Below are 26,519 nucleotides of genomic sequence, written 5' to 3' on the forward strand. Positions count from 1 at the left end.
ATGCATGAATACCGAACGCATCCCCAGCATTACCCGTAGCAGCCTGTTTGGCCAATATGTCGGTTCTCTCATTGCTTATATTACTAACATGGGCTTCCACCAAGTTCATTTTCACTTCATATATTTTTTTCAACTTTTAAATCTGAGACCAAAATGTTAGTGTTATCAGCATCTGCTAGTGTTTCCAAATCAGATAATGAGAGTCTGTATATATACTATATCAATATATGTTTTTACAGTCAGGGTTTCATCAATCCACTTAAGAGCAAGTATGATAGCTGCTAATTCGGCTTGAAAAACGGAATGGTAAGGTTCAAGTCTAATTTTGCTGTAGTTTATTTCTGTACCAAACAAGCAAACCACATTACGCTGCAGCAATGCCATTATCATAACCCGAACCGTCAGTAAATATATTCAATTTATATTATATGGTGTTAGGGCTTGGGGTTCCAGGGTCGCGGACTTAACAGTGGATCAGAAACAAATTAGATACAATTCCAAAAGGCTGGCTGCTGCTTCTGACCAGATGCTTTGAAACAGACTCGACGGAAGGCGCTTGCATTGGCTGGTATGCTGCCCCTCTCGATATTTTATTCTTTTCATTATGATAAATTTAAACTACGTTCAAAAAATGTTGATTTACTGCATATTATATAGGCTTTTCTGTCTTCAACATTATAACAGTATACATCCTGTATTAAGAAACCAGTGGAATATCAAAGACCAAATGTTTGCGTCGGAGAATTGGAGATACTTGCTGCAGGGTAAATTCAAGTGTGGGGAGGAGTTATTGATGGATTGGTTACTATACATGGAGACATATGACCCTTTTATATACTCTGATTGGTTGATGAAAATCTGTGAGTTCCACATGCAGGTAGTTTTTGAAACATTTGAGGAAAAGTAATATTATATAAGAGCATTCGTTTCTTTAACTATTTACCTGAAGTGTTTCCCCACTCAGTGAAGTCTACTATGCAGTCAAAATACCATGATGACAGTCAAAATTGCAGACAAAATACTGTTATTAATAGTAAAATGCAACAATTTTCTTTCCCCTTGCCATTAAGATGAGATATTGAAATAAAATCATCATTTTCCCGAAGAAGCTATTCATCGACCTGGAAGATTACTAAGGAAATGATGAACATCTGTAAATCGATAGAACATATAAGCTATGCTCTTTATAGGAAAGTTGTAAAATTACAACGAATTACCTATAAGTGTCTTTTACGGAGAGCGGAAAGAATAGCTATTTCAACTCCGGCTATTAGTTATTTACCTATGACGACAGTGACGTCTGAAAAAGATTAAAATTATCGGTTTAAGAGTTTTTGTATAAAGAAAGAATTTAGCAAAATAATCAGAAAGGCAGAAAACGTTTCGCTACATTCTGATATATATATATATATATAAGCTGCATTTTTACGGATTGCAAGTATATCCCCCGGTCACCTATAGGGAATATATTGAAGAAAATTTTCATTTTATAGTTTTTCCATGGCTATTTGCGATTTATTGCAAATCTAAAATTTGCTTCACGTTTGAGGTATGGAGCATAAGTTTCCTCATCTATTTGCAAGAAGGTTTCTGCATTTACAAATCTCTTTGTTCATTATCGAGGAGTCTCAGGCTCTCGTGTGTAATTTCTGGTTCATCGTAACATAAGTGTCTTTATTTCTGAGTAACAGATTACGAAGTCTTTGTTTTTCACGGTATCCTATTTATTTCATCTTAAATATCCTACATATCGTATTTCATTAAATTTATGTATTTATATTTTCTTTTAAATTGTTTTAAAAGTGCGACATTAATCCAAAATTCGAGAAATAATCTGAGATTTAGGATTTAAAATATGTTAAGTGTGTTGTTAAAGTGGCAGATTTATTTACAACCGCAAGTATAGAACATAGACATCAAAATATATCTGGCAGCATGCTATTTACAATCTCCAGTTGTCTAAAGTCTTCAACCTGTTAATAACCAACTGAAATTATCATTGAAACTTCTTTCAGGTAGTAAACAGTTCAAATCATGCAGAAATATGTACTAATTTAAGCTAGTATGCGATCCATGATTTGTCTTAAGCATTGCCTAGAAGGAGGAAATGTATGTGGTGATTGCTATGTGTGGTGACTGCAAAGTAGTTGTTTTACTGTATGAGTAACTTGTAAACGCTTTTTTATACAATTCTATGTCATTTTAAAGTGCTAAATCTATTAGAATCCTGAAGCCAGTCAGATGGCTTAAAAGGTATTTTCTCCTTCCTTTCTGCATGCCTTCGTGGTGTAACAGTAGACCACCCTACGCTTATTCGAGAGATCCAGGTTCGAATCCCGGTGAGCATTGCTAATTTTTCATGTCTCCTGCTTCTAAAAAAATCCTAATGAATCTCCAATGGAGGCCGAACTAAAAGGTGGTGGATGATGATTCTTCACGACCAAGATTTGGCGTCTGGGTCCAGTTATACCAGTCACCCTTTAAAAGGGGGAGCATATAAGGTATTTTATCTCTGCTTTCTGAATGCCTCCGTGATGTAACTATAGCACACTCGACGCGTATTTGAGAGGTCCCGCGTTCGAGTATCGGCGAGGGCATTGTGCGTTTTTCATGTCTTCTGCATTCAAAAATCCTAACGACTCTGAAGAATAATCGTCCTTTCTACTTCTAACTTCAGAAATCACAATTTAAAGTAAAGTTTTGGAAATAAATATCTTTATTAACTCATCAACATGACCGTTATACAAAACAAAAATCTAGTAGAACACAAACACGCAGCTTGCGGGAAACTCAGAACAAATATTAAGTCAAACTTGAATGTGAAATACAAATTAATACACATCCTATAAACTATGCTTTATCTTTTAATGTTCACAAAGCAAAACATGCTTGCTGAAGCTAAAGCCAATATTAAATTTTAACAGCATGGAGGCGTAGCAAAGTGCAGGACAGCAAATGCTGCCAAAATCTCCCTCTCTGAAATAAACACTCTGCACTTATGTAATATATGATTTATAAAACATGTTTTAAACCTTAAAGAAGGAGTATTTCCTGATGAATACTTTCGTTCTAAATGTAAACTGAACAACATTTAAATATGACTAATATTTGTATTAAGTACCTCACTAGGCTTACTTACAGGTCATTCAATGCTTACAACCCCACTAGAATATCGTTGAATTCAAAATAGAATCATTTGGCATGTTTTGACTGTTTTAATTTTTCCTCACCTGCATGTCGTGTTTTTATCCTTTCGCGTTTCTATTAATCATTTTAACAAATCATTTTACTCAATTTACATGACATTTTTTCTCTCATGTCGTTTTACTTCCTTGTACAAAGTAAAGGAATTATTGTGGTCACAAAAAATTCCGGGTATCATATTTCGACGAAAATATCCATTTTAACCGCTATCGAATGCAATTTAACGATGTTTTTGAATGATATCTATTGGTAAGGACAGAATAAAGGATTCGTTTTCACAAAACGCATTATAAAACCGATTTAAAATAGATTCAAAAAAGATTTTTTTCGTTACGTCTCTACGTGCATACGTACGTATTTATATAACTCTCAAGCCTCAAAAACGAGTAGATTCAGAACGTTGAAATTTTGTATATGGAACTGCTATAACATGTAGTTGTCCACCCCCTTTTTGTTTGCAATCGGCAGCACCAAAAGTATATAAATATACATACATATATATATGTGATGTACCAGCTTTTGTCCGGAATAAATAGAATGCTGAAGAATCATAAATGTAGTCGTAGCTTAAATTATCAGACGATAAGTTTAAAAAAAAAAAAAGGATCCATTTATTATTGGTCAGGAGAAATAGCAGTTACAAAATCATATTTCCGGAGTAAATAAAAAAGAATTACTAATAACTTTTTGTAAGAAATTTACTGCATCGTTATACTTAAGAAAAAGCCTCCGATATTCCTTTGCGAGTCCTTTTATAGCCTCTGGAAAGGCGGAGCTTCCAGGAAATGACGTCAGCCTCGTCAGCCAATCCAGTTCGCTTTAAATATTTCCAGAACATTCTACGTGTAGAAAAGGCGGGAAAAATAACTTGACTACGGGCTGTGGATTTAATTCCAAGTACTTTCAAATAATAGAACGTCGCCATTAAAAATGAAAAGAACATACAGTTAGAATTTTAAGTGTATTCTTGACGATGGAATTTTATTATTACATATATATACCCACTCTGTTACTCGTTCGGTGAGCTTTTTTTTTATTCTTATATATTGGTATATTGTGCATTTTTTGCTTTAAAAGTGATCGAATTATGCTGTTCTTATGTTCTGGTAAAGGTTCTTAGGCCTAAAGTAAACCTGCTTACAATAGTTGTATAATTATCAACAATAAAGTTGTTGTTTAAGTGGAACTAAGCTTAACGGAGAAGAGATTTGTTTACATTTGAAACTTAGCAGAATAGTGAATTAAGCCTGTTTGTGCACCTTCAATGTCTTTTTACCGAGTGGAACCAAAACCAAACTCTCAGTTTTCTTCACCGAAATATTTGCCTTCTTTCCCGCTGGAGGAATTGCTTGTTTTTGCGTAGAAAATCTAATTTTAATTCTAAAAATTTTTTTAAAACTACTTTAAATGTATTTGGTGTTTTATGTTTTTCTATATTTTTCAAGTTTTAATGAAGATGTTTTGAGTTTTTATGTATTTTTGCCTTGCCGCGAAGTGAGAATTGAAGTAATTGAATGAGAAATATATGTTTAATGAAATTCGAGGAAATAAGTTTAAATGAAATGCAGCAAAAATGCGTACAATTTAATAGACCGCACAACGAAGTCATGGGGTGCTCACATTAGTATTTTCTTTATCTTCCACCAAACTTTGTTTGATGGCATGGATTTTGATTAATATGCAATAACAAGTATAGTTAGAATAGTATTCAAACTTTGTTGACTCAAGGATAAGTTAAGCTGCGTTACTCGAATACGTAAAAGCACACAAGAGCTATCTGCCTAACGGAAGGATGCATTCGAGGATGACCTTCTAAGAAACACCTTCTCATATTATGTTACAAAAATGGGGAAACGCATAAAAAAACTTCCGTGCAGCCATGTCATCTGCGTGGGTTTTAACGCGAGAGGAACTACCATTATTTAATGGCTCTTATTACCCAGCCCTAGCTTGGGCCTGTCGACTCAAGAAATCCATAAGACTCTACTATATCCATTTCCTCTGAAAAACTTCAGAATATTGAGAAAAATTATTGCTGAAAAATTGGAGAATATATTATATCAGTGCAGCTGGCATTTCAAATGGAGAACGAAAATCATTATTTCGTTATAAATGTCTCCTCGACTCTGATCTACTTCAAACAGGTCTACTTCATGTTATTTTAAACAGCAGGAGAAATAAAACATGTTAATTAAAGAATTCTGTTAGATATTTAGTTTCTCGATTCACATAGTATTAACAAATTCTTCTGAAATTTAATTTTCGTTTGCGGAATCTCAATGAAGAGTTGGAAGGAGCTCCAGGATTGGATGGAATCACTGCGTTAAAAGAGTGAATTAAAAAGTGATCAAACTGATTCAGAACATTCCAATCAATAATAAGTTAGAAAAATTATTCTGATGGTGATAATTATTAAAACAGTGACGAATTGTACATTTTGTAGTATCAAAGGAAACTCTTAACGCTTAGTACACTCCCGAAATCTTTTAAATATAAAATTATCAATAAAAGAAAATTATAAGTTCAAGTACAGATGTTAAATTTAAAAGCATAAAATTTCCTAGCCCGGTACCAAGAAGAAATCAGTTTAGAGGAATGAAATGCAGGCGAAGAATTTGATTCGCTAAAATATTTATTTGATTAATGTTTCAAGGTCACAAGTTAAAAGTACGCACGTGAAGAGAGATTTAAAATGTGAAATGGTGGTACATTAATAATCACTGAAGTCACCACTTTTTTGACTGCAAGCATGTAAACCCCCATGCACTGTTTTGTTGAGATGCCACATGCCATTTTGGAAAATGCAGTTTCATGCCTGTTGCGCTAGATTAGTCAGGTAAACAACGGTCCACGCAGATTTGCGAATGAAGGAAAATTTGTCTTCAGTCATGTCCCATACGTGGAGAAATATCGGGCGATCTCGCAGTTGAAAGCTGTATGTCGACACTCTGTTAAGAATTACGGATATATTAGAAAGACCAACTAAACTTCCTTGGTTTCATATTAAGCGAACAACTTTGACAAGTCTGCTACAAAATTGGCAAAGTAGATGGACAGAGGCAGAGGTAGGACGAAGGACATTTCGCTTACTGCCAAAAGTTAACATGGAAATAAAGACCCACTGTGCTAGCCTAACACAGTTCTTGACAGGTCATGGACCATTCCCAGTATACCTGAACAGATTCAGACTTAGGGATACTCCTTTCTGCGAATGCGGAGAGGAAGGCGACACGGACCATTATTACTTCCATTGTGTACATACAAGAACCTGGCACTTGAAGAAACCAGCGGACTGTGCCTGGGCAATGTGGACCACTAACACACTCAAAAACACAATAGCCCTTGATAAAATAGAGAAAATCTCAGAACACTGCCTAAGCAGAAACAACCGTGGATAATATTATAATGTTTCAAAAGTTCAGAACTTAAAGCAGATAACCAAAATAACGCTTAGTGCCTTGCAGTTAACAATATGTAAAAACTGTTATTAGTTTATAATATTCAACCTTGTTACTCTGGAGTCTTCCCCGCCGTGATGGTATATAATTCCGTTTGGTTCATGTCCGTGGTCGGAAGCCATCATAGCGGTGCACTCACTCACTCACTCACTCTGTTAAGAATGTTGGATGATAACAGCGGTATGGAGCAACAGGAGTTATCCTGTTGAAAAAGGTCCCTTGGAATATTTGTCAAGAATAACATCATAACCGGCGCAGTCACTAGTGCGAGGCATAAATTTGCTATCAAAATATGTGTGATAATAACGAGAGTGTTTTATCTTTCATAAGAAATTGCTCCCAGAGCATAAATTATGGTATAGGTTCCATGTGTCTTCATAGTAGACAGATTGGTTTCAACCGTTCGGCTGGCTTCGTTCTAACCAACATATGGCCATCGCAGGTACTAAGAGAGAACCGGATCTCATATGAGAACACAAAAGATCTCTACTCCGCCCTCCAGTGAGCTTTAGTTCGACACCTACGAAGTCGCAGACTACACTGATATGAAGTTAGTGACATGGACGCTACAGGGATTTGGTTCGAAGTTGTTTCTCAAGTAATCGATTTGTTACCAATCGCTGTGTCACTCTGACTTTTTATCGTTCATAGTGGGAGCCTCTAAAACCACACTCAATTCTTCTACCACTGAATTTGAATAAGCGTCGTCTTTCAGATGTGCAAGCACGCCTTCCAAGTTTCGTTTATCTAGCACAATTATTTCTGGTGTTGAAATTTAATTTTCGATCAGTACATTGTAAATACATAGCGAATGAAGTATTTAATGATTACGTATTTAGAAAAAAGGTCATTTCACGCTAAGATATGACAGCTGGTGTTTTGCATATTTCTTTCGTGATATGAACGTCGGAAACGTGACCAGATCTAAATCAAACGTTTTGCACCAGTCTGTGGTGGCTTTGGTATGTCATGAGTTATTTCGGTAATATTGACCTGCTTGGTTCAAATTCTATTCATTAAGGTTTTTAGATAATTTTAGGTGTATATCTGGTGACCATTTTAAGAGTTACGCATCTTATGCTATAATCCAGGGATGGCCAAAGTGCTGCTCGCGAGCCTGATACGGCTCTCGCAGTCAACTTATGCGGCTCGTGCATATAAAATATATGTATGAAATATGGTAAACTAAAACTATTCAGTGTCCAAAAAGAAGTAATTAATTAGTTTAGATTCTTTTTACAAAATTATCAGAGATTTCTATTTAAAACCTCCTCCACTACTTCTATAATGATGTAAATATGAACTTGTGGCTTTTAGAAAATCTAGATGCGGCTCTCGGACATTCCTGAATTTAAACGTGCGGCTCTTACTGACAAGAAGTTTGGCCAACCCTGCTTATAATCCATGGATTGCAGTATATGATGCGTAGCTCTGATGCAAATCAGATTGTTTTTTCTTGCTTTCAGCTCCCCAAATGATATTTCTTCCAGTAATTTCATTCGTAATGATTGCATAATTAAAATGAATGCTTCCTATTTTTTAGTTTCACTGATTTATTTAACAGGTCCTTTTTTAAAAATTTTGCTGACGTTTTTTAGGAAACATGTTTTGAATTTCCTTTTTCTGTCCTTTGAATACAATATGTATAAATTTTGATTTCAATTCAGTCAGTAACTGTAACGTATTGACTCTAATAAATAGACTAGCATTGACATTGATCACCCGGCATTTTAGCTTCTGTGAATTAAAGGGAAATAGTATGGAATAGTGATTACAAATTAATACACACACCCACACACTTTATATATATATACCTAATATCTGCCATTGCAAATGTACTACTCATAATATATTCGCATTTAAAAAATGACTCAACAAGAAGAAGCCGTGATAAGATGACCAAGTAATATTTTTCTTCTTATCTTGTACTTATCTTTTCCCTAAATTATTTTCTAGATGCAGTATTTTTAACGTTTGAGTATTTACCGTAAAACTCGAAATAATCTGAAATTAAATGTTGACAGAAAGAAATGATTTGGAAAACATTATTCTAATAAAAATTCTATTGCATATAAATATCTTTTTATTACAAATAGAAAGTTTAATTTTAAAGTAAATATTATCTTTGAGATTTATGAATACTTATAAATAATTATAATGCTTATAAAAGTTTCAAATCTTACAAAATATTCCTATAACATGTAACATTATTGAGTGAAACTTGTCAGACGATGCGGAAGAAGAAAGTGCGTTCGTAAAGAAATTTTTTATCTGGTTTGTGACAAAAATGAAAAAAAAAACCATAAAAATGATCTTGCAGAAGAGCATTCGAGTCAAAGTCATTGGCCGGTTTGATTTCTGTCGACAGTGCTCATTTAGTAAAGAATTTAAATTCATAGTCTATTTATAATAAATTTATTTTTCAGATTTTCAGCAAAATGTACGCAAAAAACTCCTTGTTTAATTTAAAATATAAATGTAAAACCCTGTTTCTCAATGAGGGTGGTAATTTCTAATTTAAATTATTCGTGTTTATCGAAAATTTTACATTTAACTTAGAGTTCTTGCTGATATTATAAGAGGCAGTTAACTCGTCAGTGTGAATGAAGGCCTTTTCAGAAAACTAGTTTTTCGAGGACGTCCGAATGATAAGAGTTTGAATAGTTTAATCGCATTGGAGTTTGATTTCAACGAAATAAAAAAAACTGAATAATGTTTCATTGTTACAGTACAAAATTTAAAATAAATTTAAAGTGATAAGCCCAATAGCATTAAAAGACCTTGAATGACGTTGATAAGGAAGAAGGATATAATTTCAGATAGTTTGTTGGAAAGTTTCGAACATTTCAAGAAGCAAGATGGAATTACATTCTTCCATTTTTACAGGTTTTAAAGCAGAATTAGAAATAAAGGCTAGGATAGAACTTGGAGAAACGCCTGAAGTTAAAAAAGAGACATTAATAGAGCTCAAACGACTTATTGAAAGTAAGTCTAAATTTTTAGGACTTGTCCGGTCCTGAGCGTTAAAAAATAATTTATAGCTTAAAAATGCTGAATTGAACCTAATTTTATATAAGTTATAAATTAATTGTATTTTGTGATAGTTGAAAATGTTTTATCTTAGATTTTATTTTAGTATATATGTAAGTATTTTGTACGAACCAGAAGTCCACTTCACCTGTTTTGATTACTTCAGTCTTGAAAACTCGGTGCAAATGTTAAAAGTACTTTTAAGCAAATTATTTCAAAATATTTATTTTTTCACTAATTCTTCCACAGTGTAATTTAATGGGGGTGTTAATTTCTGATGCAAAACATCAATATAGTTCAAAGGCCTCTGTATGACAGAAACTCTTCTGTCTTACAGAATGTCTGTTAGCAGAACGTCGGTTGTACTCATTACGATACAGACTGTGTTTGCGCTATTAGCCATTGCTATTATTGAATATAAATTGAGCTGTAAAATAAAAATGAATTTATTTTACACTCATTATAAAGTTTTATGATGCTTAAAAGAATGGTGAGCCAGATCTTTTTTATTCTCTGTAAGAATTAAAAACTTTTCAACTTGTAGATTTTATTCGCTGATTTGAATAATGAAATTGATAAATTAATGACATACACAAAACTGATACATAATCAACCTATAGAATATCGGATTTGTAGAGCACCTTAAATAAGTTTCTTGCCTAGATAAATATTAACAAATCTTCTTAGATAGCAAAATGGTTTTAACTTTCAAATTTACCATTTTAGGTAAAAAGTTCTAATTTAATTTAAACAATTTTCTTTATTAAATCTAAAAATTTGATTTCTTAAGTGGTTCTAAATTGACGTATTAAGCTTTCCATTTTTAGTCATTGAAGTTATTTTAAGGTTATTTAACTTTCTTATAAAGTCCATATTTTAATACTAGAAACGTTTAAATATTTATTCTGTTTTCCAGTTACTTTATCTGATGTACTTTGGCATACATTTAATTTGTAATACACATTTAATAATTTTCATAATTAACCCCAATAAATAAATAAATAAATAAATAATCGATCTCCCTTATATTCATGTCTTGGGATTTTCAGTTCCCTTTTAATCCATCCCTTTTTCACATATTATTGCACTGTATTCAAGTTTTTATGTATGCAGAATTTATATATTTTGTATTGTATTTATGCCAATTTATATTTAAATGATAATTCTTATAAATTTTTGCATCATAACTCTAGTTAAGAGAAGATATTTCTAACATCTTGGTAAAGCTTAATTTTCAGCATGAAACTCATTTTCTAACCTAGTTTCAGGCTGAATTATTTGTAAAATTAATTATTTGTTAACAAAGATGGTCACTAAATCACCTAATAATATTTCTAACCTGATTTATAATAGAATTCAGTTATAATTTTTTCAGCAGTATTGAAATTAATAGCATATATTGATAATGTTATACATTTAGATTACAATGATTTATGTTGCCATTGCCTTCTTCAGTACTGCTTTTATGCTGCATTCCTAATATTTCATAATGGCATAAAGATTAAGTTTAACTCATTCACCAAATTGTAAATCTCTAATTCAGCCCAGTTTTGTTCTTACGTGAGCTGTATCTTCTATTTTCTTTAATATATTTTTCAGCCTAATTTCAAAAGGTCTTATGATCAAGCGGAAAAATCACTAAACATTGGTAGGTCGACCCGAGTTTCTAATCCCAGAGATCTCCCAGCTTTTTTTTGCGTGTGTGTGCCCACTCGCGGCCGAGCGGTAAAGTCGCTGAACACTGGTAGTTCGATCCGAGGTTCGAATCCCGCGAACAGGCTGACTGCATGGGTGTTTTTGTGGCTTTCCCCAACTGTAAGGTGTATACGAGCCAGTTTCCCTGTTCTCCACGAAGGCATCCCTCCCCTTAGGCAGATAGCCCTCGCGGCTTTGCCGTAATTAAATAACCTAACCTTTCTTTTTTTGTACTTATTTATTGTGTAAAAATGCATCGTAAAAATTTCAGTTCATGAATCAAAAATATGTTTTAAATTTATTCTTTAAAAATATCGCAAAAATTTTCATCTTAGCATACCTTTTTACAAATCCCTCTAATAAGAAAAAATAAGGAAAGAAGTTAACTCGGATTCGATAATTGATACCTCGGTTCAAATTATATGTAACCTTTTCCAAAAGCATAGAGTTTATATGGATACCAACAAATTAAGGATTATTTCTCCATCTAAATTTTTTTAACATGTTTATTTCAGAATTTTCTTTTCACACTGTAGCGCTAAACTTTATGAGTTTTCTATAATCATTCAATTTTTGCTGCTATGGTAAGTTTGCATACCTTCTGACAAGTAGTTAAATTTTTAACCACTCTATTTTAATTCCTGTTGACTATCAGTACATTATTCACTTGTTTCACAAGTGCAAATATTTATTTTATACGCAAATCTACGTAAAATAGCAATAAAGCTTCAGTTCGATTACTTGTTTTAGATATTTTGATTACTTGAATGAAATTAAGCTTAATGCTAGTGTTAATTAGCTTGTTATTAATTTAATTGTACGTGTCTAATTAATTATGTGTTCAGATATTTCCAAGTATCACAAACTTTTATATCCCAATTTTTAGATTTTGGTTTAAAAAATAAACTTTTATTTACTGAGAGGCCTGATTGATTACATTAATTTGCAGTATGTTTATCTAATTCTTTTCTTCTAAATAAATTTTAGAAAAATTTTCTTAGCATAATAATTTTAATTTATTTACAATTTATACGTCAGTGTTCCAAACGCATAGTAACGTTGTTATAATAGATTTCATGCTAAGCATTTTTTAAATTTAACTATTAATTACTGCAAACATTTACATGATTACTTTAATTAACGAAAATTATTTCTACCACTTTAACACACTTTGATTCGGAATAATCTTTTGCACGCCAAAGAACTATATTAAATTTTCCAGTCTATTTCAGACATCTTGGCTATTATTGATATAATTTATAAAAAATATAATTGGTATGCTTTATAATTATTTAATTTATGATATTATTATAATACTCTTTGCTATAATATTGTAGTTAATGAAAGATGTTTGTAATGGTGATATGTATGTTTACCAATACTTTTTATTTTCTTTGTTAGCTCTCGCATTTATTATTATTATTCAAGTAATTAGCCTGCTTGTTAGATATTCTTTACTTGTTCTTCTGATTGTTGATATGTAATTAATTCTATTTCTTTATTTTTATTTTCCTCTTGGCAACAATTGGCTTCGAAAAGTTAAATTGTAATCCTGTAGGCAACGGGGGAAAGAAATTTTGATTCGCTCAGTTGGACGGATGTACTCCAACTGCGCTAATGAAAATCCCCCCCCCCGGTCGAGCTATAGTCCAACTGCGCCAATCAAAATTTCTTCCTTCCTGCTGCCTACAGGGTTACAATTTAACTTTTCGAAGCCAATTGTAGCCAAGAGGAAAATAAAAATAAATAAATAGAATTACATATCACAAGAACAAGTAAAAAATATCTAACAAGCAGGCTAATTACTTGAATAACAGTAATAAATGCGAGAGCTAACAAAGAAAATAAAAGGTATTGGTAAACATACATATTAGCATTTCAAAAATCTTTCATTTATGATAATAGTATCATAAATTAAATAATTATAAAGCATACAAATTATATTTTTAATAAATTACATCAATAATAGTCAAGATGTCTGAACTAGACTGGAAAATTTAATAGAGTGCAAAAAATTATTCCATATCAAACTGTGTTAAAGTGTGCTAGAAATATTTTTCGTTAATTAAAGCAATCATGTAAATGTTTGCAGAAATTAATAGTTAAATTAAAAAAAAAAAGCTTAGCATGAAATCTATTATAACAACATTACTATGCGTTTGGATCACTGACGTATAAATTGTAAATAAATTTAAATTATTATGCTAAGAAGGACAGGTGGGGAGGATTTTCATTCGCCCAGTTGGAGCCCACCCGATGAAGTGTATCTTTCACGTGATCTGTCTAGACTGAAAGGTGCTGAATAGATTACTCAAGATTACAAAGTTTGTAATAGCTGGTGCATATCTAGCTTTGAAACATATAAATGCAATCGAGATTTTCTCAATTCTAGAAATCTTCCTTCTAACAGAAATCATTAACCAATAAACCTTTTATGCCATGAAGTTAAAGGAGTACGATACTAAAATATGACTATGTATTTCCTCATATTTTCTGTCTCAAAATAATGACAGTCTTGTTGAATCAAATTAAGCTAGCTGAATAAAAGACTTTCCTGGCAGGAAATATATTATATGAGGACGATTTATTAAATAATATATAAATTAGGAATAAAATACGAGCCACATTTCTTTTCGGTTAATCACACTAAGGACAATCAAAAGAAAGTAAAATTCGGAGAAAAACAAAGACGATGAATCCTAAAAAGCAAGGTTGTTACGTCTAAAGAATATTTCATAATCAAAGATAGTCAAGACGTTAAAAAATAACAGAAACAAGGAAGCATAAAGTTAATTCAAGAAATAAAAAGAAAGAACGTTTAATACTAAATAAAGGGTAAGTAATTCATAAAGAATGAAACAAGTGTAAGAGAAAAGATTGTTTCAAAGCTGCTGATTTTCTATATACAATTTCCTGGCACATTTGTTTATTTAAAGAGGTGTCAGAAACCTCTATACCGACGATGTTAAATTGGCCATTTTCGATGTACCTTTTCTCAAAATCTGCTGTAGATACACGCTTGAACTTTTTTTTGTGTAATTAAAGTATACCTATTTGATTAATTAAAGTAGCCTAAAAAGAGCTTTTGAAACATTTTGGAGTAATTTACAAAATATTTTGTTAGGCATAGTAAAAGGCATAGTATGTAGGCATAGTATGTTAGGCATAGTATATTACTTCTCTCTCTCTCTCTCACACACACACACACACAAAACAAAACAAAACAAAACAAAAATTATCACATAAAGCTCATTTTAATAAATATTAGGAAACCTAATAAATAAACCATAAAAATTTTAGATACCTGTGAGTAGTAGTTTCTGAGAAAAGGTCATCGAGTATAAAAAAAATCACGTTTGGAGAAAAACGCATTTTTATGTAAAAATCCTCATTTATCAAAGCATTCGATGACAAATTAAAACTAGATTTTTTACAGTTCTAATTTTCATAGAGATTAAAGAATGGTATTTGAAAATTAAAAAATCGGAAATCACCATTTTTTGAAGAATTTTGGGTTCCAATCTCCCATTAAAATAATAAGAATTGGTTGCAGTTTAAATGAATAAAGCAGTGTCTTAAGTATATATTTTGTAGCTTCCCGTAGCACTTTTCCCTAAACATATAATTATTTTATATTCATTGTCATACAGTGAAATAACAAGTTAAATTGTTTTCACTACTCTGATTTAATGAACAAGTCCCATGCTAAAATCGCGCATTTTACATAGGAACAGCTCTTCGAGCATCCAAACCGCACTGCTCCACATTAAATTTGCTATACTAATTCGGCGGCATGTAACAACAAACGTCAAATTTTCATGAAAGGTATTACATTCTGAGGTATGTCAATAATCAGCATTTTAGCTCCTTCATCCACACCAAATATGAATAAAGCCATCTACATTGTGCATAAATGAAAAAAACTGCGTAATGCGTTCCTGGTTTGGAAATCGCGTTTGAACGTTGGCTATTTGTATAAAGGTCGTGTTATGCTTCGTTCAAGAAGTAGAAACTCCTATCAGTAGGTGCCAGAATGTGACCATGGCATGGTCGCGTACTATCGGCACTGCTGTTTGGTGGTAGTGAAATTTTGTGGCGCAGAATTTATAGGGTTATGATGTGCCAGACACAAGTTATACCCATGATAAAGCCAGTGCCAAGCACAGACATAAAAGCAAAAGTAGACTTTAAAATCAATGAAAATTAGGATGATGAATGTTGAGATGAAGCTTGGATATAAAATTCACATAGGGATTTCACATTTAAAAGTAAGAGTGAAATCTGAAAAGATGAGACATTAGAATACGAAGTAGTAAAATTAAGTACTAATTCAGAAGTCAAACAAGAAAAATCAGCGTTATATTTTCACAATTTTCACAGGACTAACTTTCGGGTTGTGTATTCTTCCATCAATAAATTCCGAGTTCCATACTCAAGGACCCCATTCCAGATATGAATTCCTGGGGTATTTATAGGATTCCTTGCCAGTGTGGTTTAATTTATATTGGCCAAACTAAGAAAGCGTTAAAATTTGGCGTCAAGAAACATGAGGCATATGTTAGAAAAAAGGAAACACAGAAGTCTTCTGTTGCTCAACATTGTTGGTCCGAAAATCACACTTTCAGTTTTTCTGCTGCCAAAATTATTCAAAAAACATCTTTCATTGGAGAATTGGATTTTCTAGAAGCATTTCACATTCAAAAAAATCTTTCTGTTCTAGTTAACGATCCTAATTCCAATCCATCTTCGCCTTCGGCCTTTAAAGAAATTATGTTTTAGTTCTGATTTCATCAACAGATGGCGCCACTTGCTTATTCATATCCAGGCTTTCTTATCTTATCTAATCATTATTTCCTATCTTGTTCATTTGCGGTTTTGCGCTGAGGATGGTGGTTCGGTAAAACCATCGAAACTAGTCCTGTGAAAATTGTGAAAATATAACGCTGATTTTTGTTGTTTTACTTCTGAATTAGTATTTATTCGACGTGTTATTGTGTCTTAATCAAATTACGTAGTAAAGACCTATTTCTTTCAGGTATTCAAATAAATTAATATTAACCTCTTTTCCGATTATATAGTGAAGAGGCAAGTCACACGTGTTTAAATGCTTCAATTGAAGACTTCAAAAACGGATAGTCTGATAAAAAATGGCATACGGACAAAACCTTATGACAGTTAAGACAAAATGGCTCACTCTGTGATGTTACTTATGAGTGACTTGGGTATGATCGATTCTTAAACGAATTATCAAAACTTCCTCCCTCCAGCTTTTATTAGTCACCCAATTTTCGATTCTCGGTTTTACGCTTCTTAACTTATTATTAAGCTGAATGACCCAGAGTTTCCAGTGTTCTATTTATTTAAAATTCTCAATTTAATATCCGATCTTATATGGGAAGACGGAACAGCTGTACTGGATACTTTGACGTCATTCTTTGCTGCAATATCTGCCAATTCGTTTCCTTTTATTTCAACACGTCAGGGTACCCAGCAGTAAAGAATATCATATCCTTCACTTCTTAAGTTCAAATTCAGGACTTCTAAAACGTATGAATTGTTATCTTTAGAACAACTTTCCAACGAACTTAGAGTACGAAATAAGTCTGTGGTCAGTCCATAAGTTCGTGCGCATTAAGAGAATGCGTGGAATTCACTATGACGCATTTACTAAAACAATACAATTTTGAACCTGTTAAAACTTGTCATCGTTTGACCAACGTATTACTCAGTTCATCATCAACTTTCGTAAATATCGAACGCATTTTAGTACCCATAGAAAATGAATATAGATAATCAGTACAAACGTGCTGTGCTATATTTTTTATTTTCGTGTGGTTCTGCCAGGTTTGCAGCGATAAGAATGAATAGTGTACATGGTGAACACACTATTAGTGTAAAGACTGCCCAGAAATGGTTTAAAAAATTTTAAGATGGAAAAAGCAGCATTGATGATGAAACCCGTTCAGGATGTTTTGAGCTGTTAGAACCAAATCAAACGATTCATTTAAAAGTTTATAGTGAAAAACTTTGCTATCTAAACTCAGAAAACTCTCACGATTGGTGAATATCAAGAAAGTGTTGTTTCATCATGATAACGCTAGACCGCACACGGCTCGAACAACTTTGCAAAAATTAGTGAATTTAATTGGGAGCTTTTGCCACATCCTGCTTACTCCCCAGATATTGCCTTAAGTGATTTTCACTTATTTCATGCCTTAAAATGTTTTTTACTGGGGTGTTTGGTGTTTGGTGTATTTAATTATGGCAAAGCACACTAGGACTATCTGCCTAAGGGGAGGGATGCCTTCGTGGAGGACTTTCTAAGGGTAACTGGCCTGTATACACGTTACACATGGGGAAAACCACGAAAACGCCCATGCAGCCAGCCCGTTCGCGGGATTCGAACCTCGGACCGAACTACCAGTGCTCAGCGACTTTACCGCTCGGTCGCTGGGTTTTTTACTGGGAAAAAAATTAAATTATAAACAGGATGTACACAATGAGCTTTCAAGTTTTTTGCATCAAAACCAGAGTCTTTCTACAGCAATGGCATAAAAAAACTGCCTGTAAGATGGCGAGACATTGTAGATAATGGAGGAAAATATGTAATTGATTAAAATGTTAAATTGTGTTTTTTATATTACTTAAAAATTTACCAAACAAAAAATGCCCACGAATTTATGGACTGACCTAATAAAATGCATCTTTTATAGCATTGCTTTGAATTAAAGGAGAGAGAGCACTGTAACTAACAGCCAATTCAGAAGTGAGAACAGAACAAACCTTACGCAATCTGAAACTTTCAATATAGTGTTCAATCACAAAAGCTGCCCCAACATGACCACCAGCTTTTGATCCATTTGTATATATAGGAAGATAGGTTTTGTACTCATTTCTGCGATTTAAAAACATCTGCTCGTACATATATTCGCTAGTATTGCTTTTCTTTAATTCATTGAATACTTTAAAAATTTTAATTCTTAAAGAGAAATTTGAGAAAGTTTTTCTGTGGACATTTATCCCAGACATGTCATATTTTTCGAACATTGAGCGAGATCTGTTAATGAAAATAGGTATGCAAGAAGGCCGTACTTGGAAAAGGAGATTATTTGAATTATCTAGTATAAGAGATCGAACAGGATGTTCGGGCTGAGACATTATATTAAAATAGTAATATGGAAACAATTGCTCGGGCCTTAATTGAAGTGATCGTTCAAAGCACTCTGCATACAAGCTGTGCAGAGGAGATGTTCGAAATGCTCCTGAAGAAATCCTAAGATCCTAATACTGTAGTGGGTCAAGGTTTGATACGACTGTTGAACGATCAGACCCATACACATCTGCCCCCATAATATAGTTTAGACCGTACGAGGGTTCTATACAATCACAGCATTGATCACCAATCGGCTCCCCAGGATAAGTTCGACAGTACTTTCAAGAGGTTTAAAGTCTTCAATGACATTTCTTCTTCAAATATAAAACATGTGAAAAGTTGTCTTTCCCTATAGCGCATATCTTTACCTTGCCAGCTTATTTGTAGATCATCAACATATAAAGAACCTCTAACTGAAAGAGAAATGTTTTACAAAAGGTGTTCATCTGCAAATTAAATAGTCTAACACTCAGCACACAGCCTTGTGGCACACCCTCTTCTTGAATAAAGACACCAGAGCGAGCAGTTTAACTTCTTGAAATGGCCGACCTTTTAATAAGCTCTGTACGAAAACAGGTAAATTTCTTCTGAAGTTGCAGTTATACAGGTCGTGTAGAATACCATATCGCAAAGAACGATCTTCAGTTTTTACCATGTCAATGAAGATGGAAATCAGGTGGTTGCGCTTAAGAAACGCATTTCGTACTGACGCCTCCAATCGAAGCATATTGTCAGTAGTTGACTTACTTTTCCTGAAACCACTTTGGGAAGGAGACAGATGGTCATTTTTCTCTAAATAATGAACTAAACTGGAGTAAACCATTTTTTCCAGGACTTTGCAAAGGCAACTTCTAAAAGCAATAGGGCGGTCCTTAGGGTTTTTTCCCATGTTTAGCTATAGGAATAACAATGACCTTTCACCATGCTTCAAGAAAACTATGTTCCTTCCAAATTCTGTTATACAGCATAAGAGTGAGTGAGTCAGATTATTGGCGCAAAACCAAAGATGATTATAACGAGCCAAATGTGAGGTAGTATGATCTAATTTGATGTATTAGATAACTGATACATCAAATTAGATTTCTAATTTGATGTATTCAAAACAAATTATTGATAAACAGAACAGGAACATGGACAAATGTTCCAAATCCAGAGGATGGAGTCATATAAAAACAAGCTAAAAGCACACAAGTGTTAAACATTAAAATACAATACACAATCTTCAAATCAGATTACATCAGGTAATAAAATAAATTACAATTGGCCTCTCTTTTGATTAAACGGTCGAGAGGTAAGTCACAGCTATTAAAATATTTCTGATGAAGATTATTAAAACTTGGTCACTCAATTAAAATATGACGAACAGATAGACAATTCAAATAAATAGGCTCATTCTCAGCTTTCAGTAGGCAGTTATGTGTCACTCTATGGTGACCAATCGTGAGGCGAGCCAAAAGAACTTGCTCCTTACGATTTCTATTGAAATACTAATGCTCAATTCTATGCTTTACACTTCTCAACTTGTGAAGCTGAACGTCCCAAAGTTGCTGCCATTTTTCCGGATCTTTTCTTCGATGACATAACATATATCTATAAAAGGGATGAGGCGACTGGACAGTTCAATAGCAGATTTCACTGTGACATCTGCCAGCTTCTTTCCCTTTATTCCCGCATGTCTGGGAACCTAGCAGTGCAGGATTTCATATCCACGACTCGTTTATATGTTTCTTCAGAACATCCACTATTACAGCATTTTGAGAGTCGGAAAAAGCTTCTAACAATTTCAGCGCATTATACAGTATGAGCTTCTTGTGCCAGAGCTTTGAGATGTACAATAGACCATAATATATTGCAGTTAGTTCAGATATTAAGACTGAGAAAGCTTTCCAGTACTTTTTAACAATGTCCTCATGTCGAGAAAGTACAATACAATTATTTAAATGTTCAAAAATCATAGATTGATTGGTGTCACACGCATTTTTACAAAGCCTACAGACCATTTCCCCTACGGTCTGCTCTCATTGGATGAAACATCTGCTTGTCGGTCATATTTGGAATGGCGAGTTATCGTCTTGTAGGCGTGGTAATTAATGCCAAACAAAACTTGTCGCCTTTCAGTACAGCAAGGAGAAACAGAGTTTATTCCGTTCGATAATATTTTATTTTATGAATAAAAGCTAAGGAGAATTGTGTGGAATGTATTTTAAATAACCTACTGATCTTATTAATAGTTTATTTGTATTTGAATTTAAACTGTTAAAAGTACGATAATTGTTTTGAAAGAAAAAGTGTTTACATGGAAATGGCATATGTAATGTTTCGTCATTTCTGTTAGAAAGAATCTATTGTGTAAATTTCCATAGCTCGTTAATTTATACAAATAAAGGAAAATTAAAAAATAAGCCAAATTAAAACATTCAATAAACATTTAAGGGCGTCGGATATCCATTCTTTTTACCTAAATTATGAGTAAGTATAACTAAAATTATATTTTTATTCCATTATGCGCTATTTCTATTGAAACGCTTTCCGGGATCTTGGATCGTAATCTTGCTAATGGTACCTACTGCAAAGAGTACAAAGCAGTAAATAAAAATAAGAAAAATTAGCATTAATAAAAATATAAAAAATAAAGGTTTTTAAATTTTTAACACCGCACCCGAAGGCGAAATGATCAATAATGACAAAGTCATTCAATAAAGTGAGGATAAAAATAAATCCGTGCAGGGCAGAGGTCGTAAAAGTCACGAGCAGGAATAGGACCGGCGATCTACAAGTCGGAGAAATTCTTCCTTCTTCGTTATTGCTGAGCTGCGGTTTCCCCGTTGGCTTTCGCACACTTTTCGGTACACGAGACTGATATGTAAATAGTAAATGCGATGAAGCAAAAGTCGCCAAGCATAAGATTCTGAAACCCTACGCTTCCTGTTTTAACCAATCGGAGCAAACGTAGAAGAAACGGTCTGTAGGCTTTGTGAACATGCGCGTCACACGAAACAAAGTTTGGGGAATTTACCACTTCAATTCTATAGAAGTGGTCTTGCAAACAGTCATATCCAGTCAGACGTGTAAATAGAGCTACCGCTGGAAAACTGGGAAAGAAAGTTGTCTCTTTCCCGAAAATCCTCCATCTCTTATCCACAGGACATTGAAATCATATCCTGTTAAAAACAAAATTTCCTTAAGAGTCAGGTTAACGAACTATTTAGTCGTATGAAAAGAAAGCGGTCGATTAATATGTTACATTATCAAAGTTCCTTTCTTAGCCACAGTAACAGCTTTTTCGCTACCCCTAATTCCGCAGGGGGCTGGAATCCATTGGAAAGAAATCTGTTTGCCATTGCCTTAAGCAAAGACCTACATTCTTAAGATTCTTTAGGAAGTATTTTGATTATTAAGTAAGGTTTGAAGTGCACTTCTGGAATCTGACACTATGACTGCCTTTACAAAAGAGTGGCTACGAATCGACAGTTATTGAACAGCCACAGCAATGGCTTCGATTTCCCCATCAAAGGAAGAAGTAGTCCATTGGTAAGTAGAAACGTAAATTTCTCTTTTGATACCTGCTCCAGCATCGCGCTCTGTCTCTAACATAGAGCCGTCAGTGTAGACGCGCAACCACTCATTTTGAGGTTAGCGAATCCCAACAAGGAAAAAAAAAAGACGAAGACAACAATAAATAACTTAAAAGTGAATTAACAACATAAAAATATGACATTTCTACTTATTCTTCCAACTTTGCAGGACAACGTAACTAGTTTAGTTACAGCAAGACCTGCAAATGGTCACAATTACCTTTTATGAAGTTTAAATTTCAATAATTCTAAAATTATCAATAGAGCATAAAATATTCTGAGAAATTACGTTAATTTAGCTACCAGTATCAATAATAACAGGAAAGTTATTGCTCAGTAACCGAACAGTGAGTTTGAAACTATGCCATTCACAGCTTCAAACTGTCTTCGCGCCATTTTCATGATGTCTCACTATTGCTTATCCTGCACTCTTACTAGCTATATTGAGCTCACCACCTGCATTTGCCGTACAACTCACTGAACCTGCCTACATGCTTCAATTTAATGCCATTGCTTACCACTGCACAATTTTTATGATGAAACGCCTACTTTCGTAAGTATTAAGATATGCCTGCTCACGCAGCTGAATTTTCTTCGCCCACGGGTGTTGGTACTTCCCTAGTACCATTTATTTGAAAATATCTTTGCCTAGTGCACTTTAATGCGATCTACTGGCAAAAACTCTTTAGTAGTTAATGACCAGAAAAAAGTAAGTCATAAGTCATAAGAGTTTGAAACAGTCTGAATTGTCAAGGATCATTTCGGATTTTCTTCATCTTGTCAAGTTCCGTTCACCTGCTAAATGCCTTTGGCCTTTTTCCTTTTGGTACCCCTCTCACTTTTCCTTTCTCCGTTTTCTCATCCGAGATGTTTTCCATTTCCTGAATTCATTATGTCATGTGCCCTTAGGCTTAATTTAAGGAACCGGCAACGTTGCACCTGCAATAGCTCGGTAATATAGAACTGTCTAAGCCTAAGAGTTTGAAATATTGTCATTTTTATAGGTGAAGTTTGATTTTGTGAGAATGAAGGCAGGCGAGATACTGTGAATTTGGATGTCTCAACTGTGGTGGTTGAACATTTCTCCAGATCCGATTTCGAGGCAAATAACCCCTGGAGTAGGATATACAGTTCAGGATTTACGTATAAGCTACACAAGCTATTGCTTAGGGCCCCCACTTTCTTGGGGTCTAGGAATGGTAAACTTTGCTTGTGATACTTCTGCTTTGTCATACTTCAGGAGAACTTGAGGATGAAAATATTTTCCTGACTAAGGAAATCCAATTTTGAAGAGAAGTGATATTCTGAACAGCTAGCAACATACGGCGTTGCTTTCTAGCTTAAAATTTGGTCAATCAATTTCAATGCAGAGCCTAGTTTTAATGTTTAGTAGAAGTATTGATAAATATTAAATTTATTACAAGTTATTGAAACAGAATCATGAATGGTAAAACATTCTAAACTGGAAAATATGTGAGAAATTTATCTATTAAAGGATTCCAGTTATCTACTTCAACACAATCGCGAATATAGAATGTTAACATTTATCCTTTCAAATAATTAGAAAATAAAGCCAATTATTTTGTTTGAGAAAAATCTTTGCTACTACGTTTATCTTTCAAAAATTGGTTTTTCGAAATCAAAATCAAGTTTTGGTACTATATTTTCTTTCTTTTTTCTCGTCAATCGGAAAATGTTTTTGATCCGTCAAAATTGGATATGTAAACTAACTTTTGCGAGGAAAAAAAAAAAAAAAAAAAAAAAAAAAAAAAAAAAAAAAAAATCTGAAATGTTTCAGATTTTAAATTACGTCCAAAGGGGCGTTTTTTAACATTTTGTGTGTTACCTTTCTTTATTAAATTTCATGTTCCTCGCACTTAAACCATAAGATCCAGTGCAACAGCAATATCGCAAAATAGTTTTAAAACGAGCCTATCTTTAGAATTTCCGATACAGAGACTCACGCGCTGGAGATAAAAATGTTTTTTCTGCACAACGTTGCCATTGCTCGCTTTGAAATCCTTGAGTTTGTTAATCAAAAATTCGTCAAAGTTTTAAAAAATAGGAAATCGATCATAAAACAAATTTCAAATTTCAAATTTTGTCTTCCACATGCTCATATTCGTTGGAGGATTACGTTATTCAAAATTCGATGACTCTATGTACCGTTGTTTTATCACAATACGAGAAATATACATACATTTATGCAGATTTTTCATTATTTAATTTCTTCAAATATAATGCAGGACTCTAACATTTTGTGGCAACAGTTTGAAAAGTGAACTGACATTTATGAGTCCGACGCAAAATGCCAAAACGAAACTAATAGTCCTTCGGGATTCAAATCCCTTTGGACTAAAAAGTCAGGCACAATTTTAGCAAATTTCTTTGAGATATTGCAGCAGATTTACGTCTTGTCTCCATTAACATTTTTGTTAAAAAGTAACAAATTGTTTAATTTAATATGGAAAAAAACATTGCTACAATATAAATAAATCTTGTCAAAAATTAAAACCAATAATTAAGGAAATTTAAATGTTCAAAATTACAGAGCAAATAAACGAAGAAATAGGTAGCACAGTTTTGATATTTGACCTTTTTTGAAAGAGATGATAATTTCTATACTTGATGACATTTTTAGACGTACTGGAGCCGGAAATAAATTTGACGATTTATTTCACTGTTATTTAGCGATGCAGAAAATATACGTAATGCCGAGCACATATTCACTGGACACGCTTTGACTCAGCTTAGATAATAATTGATAATCGCCTTTTTACTTCATATTACGTTAAGAAAGAACTAAAGTCACAAGCCGATTATCGGCAGTACTTCAACGGAGCTGATAACATCGCGCATCGCGTTTGCGCGATAATTCAGTGTTATTGATATACAGGCGTTATTCATTATTGATATTCCTATACTTCATAAAAATACTTTGTGATAAAATAATCAATTTCGTAGACGATATTTAAATGATAGAGAGATGCGAACGTTTCACCAAGTAGATTGATGACCTTGGCCGAGATTCCGGAAAAATACGCTGGACTTGTAACTGTTTATCGTTGCTGCTTCATGCGTTGATTTACGCGCTACGCAGAAAGTTTATCCATGGAGATTTACACAACTTTGTACAGCTTATGTCTTCTTAGGCAATGAATGAAGCGGAAAGTAAACTTTGATTGGCTGGTAATAAGGCGAAGCAGGGAGGGTGACCAAACAGAAGAGATTGATTTGTGCAATATTTCCCCACTAGAGACTTTTTTTTTTTTTTTTTTTCAACTTATTTAGGACTTAAAAAAGCTCAGTGGATTATTACTTTATATCATTATTTTCAAGAATTTTATATTTTATTAGTGTTCCTATAAAAAGACTTTGTTAGGGACACACAAACTGAATTAATTATGTGTGTTTCACCATCCCGCCTTCTAAACTGTGACTTATGCTGAAATATTGTGTCTTTTAAAATTATAAGTGTTTCTTAAAAAGTGTGTTTATTCCAGAACTTTGTACAGTGTGAACTGTTTGTGAATACTGTTAATTTATATGACTTTAACATTTCTCGTACGAGAACTCACCAGAAGAAACTCACCAGAAGAACTCACCAGAGAAATTCACCAGAAATATGTTACTGTTGACTTATTCCTCATTTGAGCCACTCCCACCAGTATAATTACGATCCATTTCATTCTGAACCTGTTTCATAAGCATACTTAATTTAAATTACTTAATGTTTATTTTTTCAAATGCTTTATTAAGCATACTTTTCAGCTAGTTATATCTTTTGTCACAGCTCGAACAGCTCCCAGATGCTTTTTCACTCTACATACCTTTGTATTTGCTTCAGCTTCGCCTAGTAGGCGCGGCGTTACACGCCCATTTTTTCAATTATATATACCAACGCCTAACGGCATCTTTTTCAAAAGCGGAGGTTAAAGCAGCAGAGGCTGCTAATTGCCTCCTAACCATTCAAAAGACAAAGACAAAGATTTGTGCAGCAAAAACCGTTTATACCAAGGCATGGTTATGTTAAACAGATTACATTTCGGATCACAGTAGACGAATGTGTACATTAAGCGGATTAAATTTCAGATACATAACAGATTAATAATCGAATAATTGCTACAGAGATCAGATAACGGATCACGTTTCATAATTATAGGAAGTAAAGTTTAATATCAGAAAATGACTGCTTTGTTTTTTTTTACCTTCCAGCGGGCGCGCGTATGTGTGATATACACTAGATTTTAATTTCGCATTTTTTTCGTAGACCAGAAGGCGCTATGACCGCGTGTTCTTGGCTATTCTCTCCTCTTCGTTCGCCCTTCTTTCAGTCGTCTGCTGGATTTCGAGGGGTTAATGCGAGTCTGCAGATTTACTATTTGTATTCCAGAAATACGCACG

General features: G+C 33.6%; 1 protein-coding gene across 2 annotated transcripts in view; it reads left to right on the top strand.

Annotated features, from left to right (window-relative positions):
* The first annotated feature begins 9,477 nt into the window (after positions 1-9,477).
* Positions 9,478-26,519, top strand: part of LOC118194618 (alpha-tocopherol transfer protein-like) — a 49,988-nt gene continuing 32,946 nt past the window's right edge. The window contains exon 1 of one of the 2 annotated variants that reach the window (XM_085826187.1): positions 9,478-9,647. In XM_085826187.1, coding sequence (XP_085682313.1) covers positions 9,521-9,647 — 127 coding nt within the window. In that variant the 5' untranslated portion in view covers positions 9,478-9,520. The remainder of the gene's footprint in view (positions 9,648-26,519) is intronic. The other variant, XM_035365798.2, reaches the window with a different exon arrangement.

This window comes from Stegodyphus dumicola, chromosome 11 (assembly GCF_044657685.1).
Source record: "Stegodyphus dumicola isolate Sdum_Otavi_A_Nest chromosome 11, ASM4465768v1".
NCBI lineage: Eukaryota > Metazoa > Arthropoda > Arachnida > Araneae > Eresidae > Stegodyphus > Stegodyphus dumicola.